This window comes from Sinocyclocheilus rhinocerous, unplaced genomic scaffold (assembly GCF_001515625.1).
Source record: "Sinocyclocheilus rhinocerous isolate Xijiao unplaced genomic scaffold, SAMN03320098_v1.1 scaffold422, whole genome shotgun sequence".
NCBI classification, from domain to species: Eukaryota; Metazoa; Chordata; class Actinopteri; order Cypriniformes; family Cyprinidae; genus Sinocyclocheilus; species Sinocyclocheilus rhinocerous.
This window is the reverse complement of record NW_015639767.1, coordinates 789,934-798,638: the sequence shown is the minus strand read 5'-3', so window position 1 is coordinate 798,638 and position 8,705 is coordinate 789,934. Positions and strand designations below refer to the sequence as shown.

Here is an 8,705-nt window from a genome sequence, read left to right as displayed (position 1 = left end):
ATATATATATATATATATACATATATATACACACACACACACACACACACACACACATTTTAGCATCATAGCAATGCGATATATACATATGCATCATAATAATGAGGTTTTTAGTCTTAGGAATGGGTTTTACATATATATATATATATATATCTATATGATTATTTTTGCACCAGTGTGCTTAGTTGCAATTGGGCTTAAAAATCAAAAAGGTCCTTAAATAAGTTTGTTTTTTTGTTTTGTTTTTTGTCTTTCTGCACAATATAATTTTTTTTTTTTGATTTTGGGATGAAATTAAGAAATGTCCAGGTCATAAAGGCCTCATGAGATTCACCCTTTTATTACAGAAGTCTGATACTGACTTGTGTTTTCGTTCATCGGTCAGATTTAAGGATCTCAATAAGTGAAACGTCCGTCCAAACACAGTGACACGGCCTCCAACCGCTTTCACGAGTACTGAAATAAATCCTACATTCATCACGCCTGCCATTATTTTTTTCATTACAGATTTTTTTTGCCGTTTGCCTTTTATTATGATAGGACAGTGTAAAGCAGACAGAAAGTGAAGTGAGAGAGAAAGAGGGGGGCGGGATCGGGAAAGGTCCACTAACGAACTCGGGACGCCCATAGCGCAACGGTGATATATGTCAGCGCACTGCCCACTGTAATTTCATTACAGAAATTCTTTGGCATGAAAATGAAATGCTACAGAAAGTTGTGAACATAAAATATGGTGAATCTCACGAAACCTGCGGCAAATGTATCTGGGTAATATTTCACCCCAAAAATCACAAGAAAGAAAATACTTTTTTATTAAGATTTTATCCATTGTGATATTTTTTTCCAAGACTTAACAATTAATGAAACATTTCCCTCTCCCAATTATTATTATTACTGTAACAGCAAAAATATTTATATATTATTACAGTAATAAAAGAGACTAGAACATCTCAACTTATAGAAATAAGAACTTAGTGAATAAATGTTAATTGTTAGGAAAATAATTTCAGAATGAAGTTTTACTGAATTTTCAGCTTTAAAAAAAATATCATTTTAAGTCATTTCTGGTTTGCATTTCTTATTTCTATTAAAATGATACACTGTGACAATCTTTTTATGACAATTAACTACTTAAAACATTAGCTCATATCACATCAAACCGTTCAATTATTATTGTTATAATTTATTCTCAAATGATTAATGTTAACAACATAAGCATTAGTGACTAAATCGGGCTAAAGTAAGGCGATAGTTTTGAACACTGGCTGGTTATGTACTTGCTCAAATATTGATTTCGGATCATTTTTAACCAAAAAAAAGTTACGGACTGCAGCTTTAAAGTAATGAGAATTTGGGAATTAAATACGTTTAATCATGATGAAAAAACAAACATTTTCTTTATGCACAATGTAATTTCTCATTGCATTTGTATTGATCTTGAGGTGAAATATGCTGTTTTGTGAGCTGCTTCATCAGCTCCTGTAGTGTTTGTTAATACTGTCTCTCAACACTGTGTGTGTGTGTGTGTGAGACACAGACAGCTGATCTTCTGAAAGCATGTGTTACTGTTGTTTCGATCGCAGACGGGCTGAAGCGAGAAGGCGTCACACGCTCAGCAACCAGAAGAAGAAGATGATGGCCAGGAAGAGGAAGAGCGAGTCCTGCCAGTTGTTGCCGTTGCCATCGGCTTGATGATCGACTCCGTATTGAGGATCTGATGAGATCAAGTCACGGCTTTAAAAATGAACATTCACAAGACCTGACATGATCTTAATGCTTGTGCATTTGAATAGTGAAATATTAATAGTGAGCATCTCAAAGACAAACAGCAGCACTGACCTCGTCTGTGAAAATTGTCGTTGTTGTTAAAGACTGTGGTGAAAAAACCAAACGGAAAAGCCCCGACTCCAAAAGACATGTGAAACCCTGTGTCACCAAAACCCTGAAACGGCTGCAGAGAGACAAACACATTCATAATCACAGCATAATAACGCAGCAGATGAAGTGTTATTCATAAGGACAGACACTCACTCCTCTGCTCTCTGGTTCTGTCCTTTGACCCTGAGGTCGTGGTGGTGTTTTCAATCTGTAACACACATTAGACATTTCTCATAATATTAAAATGAGTAAAATCATCAGGCTGAATATAAAATTTTAAGCCTTTAACGTTTCTTGTCAAAATAAAGCTTTGATGGTTTAACATTTGAAAATGAAGAAATTATAATTATTAGGATTACAATTTTACAATGTAAAATGTGAAATAAAAACGTAAAATAATGTAAAAAAAATAAAAATAATAATCATCATTACTATTATTATTAACATAATATATTTTTTCTTAATGTTTTGTTTTGGTGAAATATTACAAGTTATATTTATTTTGCTTTGATTTAAAAAAAAAAAAATGTTATTGTATAATAATAATAATTATAATTATTCTTGTTTTTATATTACAGTAACATATTACAAGTTATATTCATTCTGCTTTTATTTTTTGCTATATTTTATATTGAATAATAAAAGAAGAAGAAGAAGAAGAAGAACAACAACAACAATATTGTATTATGAAGTTATATTCATTCTGCTTTTATTTTTTGCTATATTTTATATTGAATAATAAAAGAAGAAGAAGAAGAACAACAACAACAACAATATTGTATTATATATTTTATGCATATTGATATATAATCACTAAATTTTGGCCAAATTGTGCAGACCAGTGTTATTTTATGATATTATTTATAAACTATTTTAGTTTTTAGTAATATTTTAAATTACATTCTACTTTAATATTTTCAGTTTTTAATTTTAATTTTAACTTAATTTGTAGTTGGTTATAATATTTTTTAATATTACTTTTTAGGTTTCATTCATTTTTAGTTCAGTTTTATTTTTATTTTCAGTTAGTAATTTTAGTGCTTCAACTTAAACTTCAGTTCATTGTCATGGCAACATTTCTGGTTTTCATTTCAAGTTTTAATATTTTTGTTTATATATTTTTTTATATTTAATACTAATACTTTATTTTATTGCAGCTTTATTTCAATTATTACAAAATGTTTTTAGTAGTTTTAGTTAGCTATAATAACCCTGGTGCAAACCAGTAATTGTTTTAAATCGCTTTTTAAAATCACAATTTTTTTTTTTTTACATTTTTATTTAAATCACAAATATCCTGCAGCCCTAGTCTCATGTGACACAGTTTAACTCCCACATATTTGGCTTTAATGGTTGTTTATTAACGAATATCAGTAATTTCTCTGTGCCTCCAGCATGAACATGTGACCGAAACCACATACAAACTCCAGATCAGGTTACGTTCAAAATGATGTTATTTTTGCAGTATGCAAACTTTCTGTTTTCATGGAATACCTGCACGACCTACTGTACATCTGCCAGAAAAATTACGACACACACTGTGAGTGACCCACAATGCAATGCACTTGACCTGACCTTCCATTTACAGCGTGACAAATTAAAAAATCTATTACTTGCCTTGATATTTTATTGGAGGGCCAAAATCATTTTACACAAATTTGAATTGAACATGCTTGCTAGCTAATAAATAACTAACTAAATAAATATATATTCTATCATAATCTCTAATATTGTAAATTCTGTATATTGAGCAGTACCTGGGATCCTCCTGGCTGGTGCTGCCGCGGCCGTACAGAGGAATGACTTTATCTCGACTGATTCCTGCTTTACACACGGGACACTGCTGTCTGCTGGGACGCGTCTCCAGCCACTGAAACACACGAGACGCCATCAAATATTAGAAGTCTCTCATGCTCACAAAGGATGCATTTATTTAATCAAAAATACAGTAAAACTGTAATATTGTGAAATATTATTACAATTTAAAATAACTGTTTTCTATGTGAATATATATTAAAATGTCATTTATTCCTGTGATGCGCAGCTGAATTTTCAGCATCATTACTCCAGTCTTCAGTGTCACATGATCCTTCAGAAATCAGTATAATATTCTGATTTACTGATCTGACAGTATAATATTCTGCTCAACAAACATTTATTATTATCAATGTTGAAAACAGTTGTGCTGCTTCAGATTTTTAAGGAAACTGTGATGCATTTTATTTTTCAGGATTCTTTGATGAATAGAAAGTTCAAAAGAACAGCATTTATCTGAAATAGAAATCTTTGTAATATTATAAATGTTTTTACTGTCACTTTTGATCAGTTTAATGCGTCCTTGCTGAATAAAAGTATTCATTTCTTCATCCCTTACTGCTTTGACAGATTCTAAAAGAATTAAAGTGTTCTCCAGCTTTCTACTGTACATTACAATCTAATAATAATGGAATTACATGCTTGCATGTAAAATTAGATGAGCATGAACAGCAATAAAATAATTCATAATGTCAGTCATGATATTAGACACCCAGAAACTGACCTGATGAAGACATGGCCAACTTCACGAGGAGCAGACGACCCAGGAAAAACAGAGAGAGAGAGAGAGAGAGAGAGGGGTAAAAATGAGGTAAATTACAAAAAAATTAATGCATTTTTTCTCTTTCTTTCTTATTTAAAGCCAACAGAATACATGGTAAGCAAGAAAACTGTTTCATGAGTCTAAATCTGTGTAAATAAATGTATCCATTCCATCGGCATAAATCACATCTGTCTGCATATTTCTCAGATTTTCTTTGACATGAAAATCAAAAGATACATAAAGTTGTGAACATAAAATATGGTGAATCTCATGAATCCGGAGGACAACATAATATAAATATATTCATAATACAAACATTTCACCCCAAAAGAAGTTGCATTAAGAAAAGTATGCCTATTTTTTTTAGAAATATTATTATTACTGTAATGCAAAAATTGATATATTATTACAGTAATAAAACGGAATAAAAATATAACTCATAGTAGTTATAATTTATGGGATAAATGTTTTAATCATCATGAATGAAGTTTGACTGAAATAATTTTCATGTTCAACAAACTTTATGTCGTTTCAGCAACTTAGGTTTACTTGAATATTCAAAGGTTTTTTTTTATTTTTAGAAAAACCATGTTAAAATGTGAGTCTCAAATATGATCATCAGAATTATGAGGAATGTTTATTTGTTCATCTCTCAATCATCATTGTGTAGCATTGCATTATATATTTTTAAACTAAAACTAATATCAATTTACTAAGACATATTATTGATTGATTATTATTTACATATTATGTTGTTGTTTCTGAGGTGAAATATGCCATGTTTAAGTGAGATTCACTCAATAACTCAGACTAAAAGTCAAAATTCAAAACTTTCATGCTAAGTGTACAGTGCGGCCTATAAAAGTGTATAACACATAAAACCCTCTACATTGCGAGTAAATCACTCGCATATGCGACTAAATCTTCACTCTGGGCGACTAAATGATGTCTAATATTAGCCACTGGCTTATAAATTCTCCGATTTTACTCGCCAGCGTGTGAGTTGGAGGCTAAGTATAAGTTTAGCACAGATATATTTTCACTCACAGAACACTCTCTGACTGAGCGCTTCAGAGTTTCACTCTCCGCCAAGCGATCTGTGCTGTTTTTCAGTTCATTTCAATGGATGTGCAGCGCTCCTGTATTTGACGTAGGCTACCGTAAACTCTAGTGTGAAGGCGCTCGCAGTCGCTTTGTCTCACACACACTACATGTAAACGATATTCTTTGTTGTATTTTCCTGTCAAAATAACAGCGCTCCTTTGTAGTGTTGGGTCGTTCTTGAACGATTCGTTCATTTTGAACGAATCTTTAATGTGACTCGGGAAGAACAAGTCGTCTCGGGGAGTGATTCGTTCAGTCGCGCATGCGCAACATCCTATAGGTTCTGTACTGGAATTAGTCAAGTAGTTCACCTGTTTCGAGTCATTCGTTCATCACGTGACAGCCCCATAAGTTTAACCAATCATTTTACAAACATAACATATATATATATATATATATATATATATATCAGTCTGGCAAGTAAGCTAAAAAATTTACTAGCCAATGGCGATTCAATTGCCAAGGTGTCCGTAGAGGGTTGCGTGACATAATTAATTCTAAACCAATATTTTATAAGCTAAGACAGAAAGCAGTTGTGCAGGCTGATCCTGACGGGTTTGTTGCCCAAATACTGAAGAACTATCAGACGTTTGTCATGCACACAATCACAAACACACTCCAAAACATCTGCACAGCCGTTTGACATGAATGAAGGCTGGCGATCACACGAACACAGAGGGTCAGCATTACATGTGCTTCTGTTCTTACTCCTCTACTACGGCCTCAATCCTCCAGCACAGTCTAATCTCTCCTTAACCCCATAATCACACGCTGACTGCACGAAACGAGATACTGCACAAAACACACACTCAACTCCAGTCACACATGCTGGAACAGCTCTGCAGAAAACAACCTGCTGCAATCAAAACAAGTCATCGAGCCGCTGCGTAATTCAGACGCACATACAGTGAGTTTCACATTGGCCTGAGCAGATCGTCCTGATTTCTGTCTGTCGTTGTAGTATTTATTTCAGGCGTAAACCTGCAAGACGGCAGATTAACGTCACAACACAAACACCACACCAGAACTAGCAGTTTATTTTCCTTCAAGTTTAGTTAACTCTATACGGTATCATATTTGATATGTGAATTTCTAAAGCCTCGATCAACATGATCAAAACTTTTCCATCTCTACTACATGCCTTCTGCCTCTGATTGAAAGTAAAAGGCCTTTTAGAATAATTTTACAATCATCCACATAAGGCTGCGATTCACGTGTCTTTTTGCTGTGAAATCTTTACTGATTTTTATAAAGAAAACATAAGAATAACTTTTATATTGTTAGTAATATTTCAAGTTGAACACATAATGGACTGAAGCAACGTCAGTTTACCTGATTATCCAGACATCATTTTTAGAAAAATCGTGTTCAGATGTGAGTATCAAATATGATCATCAGGCTTTTGGGGAACGTTTATTTGTTCATCTCTCGATCTCTCATTGTATTGCATTGCATTATATGCTTTGATCATAAAACTAAGCATTTAAATCTCATCTTAAAAGACATATTATTAGAGATATAGAGTGACGAGTGATATTTATATCATTTTATATACTGTAAGTATCTGCGATGCTGATATAAAGATCTCACTGATTTACATTACAAGCTATAAGAATGTCTTCACTTTTTTGTGCCTAAACTAGGGCCTCCGAATAAAACCGAACTGTTTTTTCCTTCATATTCTCACCATGTTATAATATATGAGCAATAAAAGCCTAATGTATCAGATATGATATAAAAACAACATATGTAAACATTTTTAAAATATTTTGACTAAAGGTTTAATAAACAGCATAATAAAACAAAAATTCACTATTGTAACCAGCATTTTCAGAAAATACCATACTATAACCAAAGAAACAAATACTGTGATGGTGCAGTGTAACACAATATGTTACTACTGTAAAATCATAATAAATTAATGCTCATTCAGAATATTCAGAGTCCATGTTTACCACAGTTTTACTATAATAACTGTAAATGAAGTAAAAGTACTGTGGTATAACCACAGTAATATCATGGTACTATACCATTTTCATACAACCAAGAATATTATGGTATCATTAGTGATTACTATAGTGTATTTTTTAGTACTTGGGAGTAAAAGTCTAATTTTGACTCTGGAAACAGTAACTATGGTATTATTATAGTTATCATGGTGGATTAAGGGTTGTAAAATGAGACAGATTCTTCCCTGTCAAGCTGTCAATCAATCATTGTTTTTCTCTGAGATGTTGTGCTCGTGTTGCTGCAGTTTGACGCGAGTAAATAACAATTAACAGGTGAAACCAGCCTCGGTTGTTGTGGTAAAGGGTCAGTCGTTTTCTCACTGTCCTGCTGTGTGTGTTTTAATGCTTAGCCTGCGAAGATCTGCACTCACTCATACTTTTATGATACCGGTGGCGATCGATTATCGATTGGTTGTACCAGAACAGATGTCCGCAGAGACTGATGACCGCGTCCCGGGCGGTGTCCAGGCAGATGTTGCACTCGAAAGTGGCTCGATCTCTGTCCCGCTCGCCTTCCGCGCCTCCCCCCGGACCTGCTCCGCCCCCGCTGCCCGGGACTCCCGCTCCTCTGGCGGGCGCGCCGTCACTCGAGCTCCGCTGCTGCTCTGCGGCCTCCATCCTCTCACGCTCGCACTACGCGAACACTCCTGCGTATCGCTCTCGCGCGGACGTGACGCCACCTCAGTCACCAGCTCCTCCCACTCCTTCTTCTTGGTTTATGGCGAGAGACAGAACAGTTTCTAGATGCATGGATACCGTCGAATGCCCGTCAATGAAGAAAGATACTTAAAAAAACAACAACAACAACAACAATTGAAAGAAAGTTAAGAAAATTTAGGCAAAAGAAGAGCAGTACATATGAATTATCTAGATTTTATACATCCGTGAAACAAAAAATGTATCAGAACAAGGAAAATGACAATGAGAATTAATATGTGCAATACGTGTATGGTTAATTACAATTGTCATGTTAGTGCAGATACCTGTGCACAGAACCGAGTCTGTGAACAGTGTTGCCAGATTGGGGTTTTGAATTTGATTGTGCGGGTAAAAATTGGCTTGGGCGGGTGGACAAAATTTGGGATGGTTTGGGGTCAGTTTGGCGGTTTTCAAACATATAAATTGCATAGGCTAAT

At 34.1% G+C, this 8,705-nt stretch overlaps 1 protein-coding gene across 1 annotated transcript; it reads right to left on the bottom strand.

Moving 5' to 3' along the window:
* Window positions 1-1,343: 1,343 nt before the first annotated feature.
* LOC107751700 (E3 ubiquitin-protein ligase RNF5-like) lies at window positions 1,344-8,277 on the bottom strand. Its single transcript, XM_016567452.1, has 6 exons — window positions 7,988-8,277; window positions 4,418-4,436; window positions 3,636-3,748; window positions 2,032-2,086; window positions 1,840-1,951; window positions 1,344-1,714 (listed from the first exon to the last, which is right to left on the bottom strand). Exons 1-6 carry the CDS (start codon window positions 8,185-8,187, stop codon window positions 1,605-1,607), a joined length of 609 nt encoding a protein of 202 aa, XP_016422938.1. The 5' UTR covers window positions 8,188-8,277; the 3' UTR covers window positions 1,344-1,604.
* Window positions 8,278-8,705: the final 428 nt, after the last annotated feature.

Bases quoted from the DNA above. Each gene is read 5' to 3' on its own strand.
- LOC107751700 (XM_016567452.1), bottom strand. From the start codon at position 8,187: ATGGAGGCCGCAGAGCAGCAGCGGAGCTCGAGTGACGGCGCGCCCGCC. The intron at 1,952-2,031 runs GTGAGTGTCTGT...GTCTCTCTGCAG, and splicing joins CAGAACCAGAGAGCAGAGGA to CCGTTTCAGGGTTTTGGTGA. The intron at 1,715-1,839 runs GTCAGTGCTGCT...TGATCTCATCAG, and splicing joins CGACAATTTTCACAGACGAG to ATCCTCAATACGGAGTCGAT.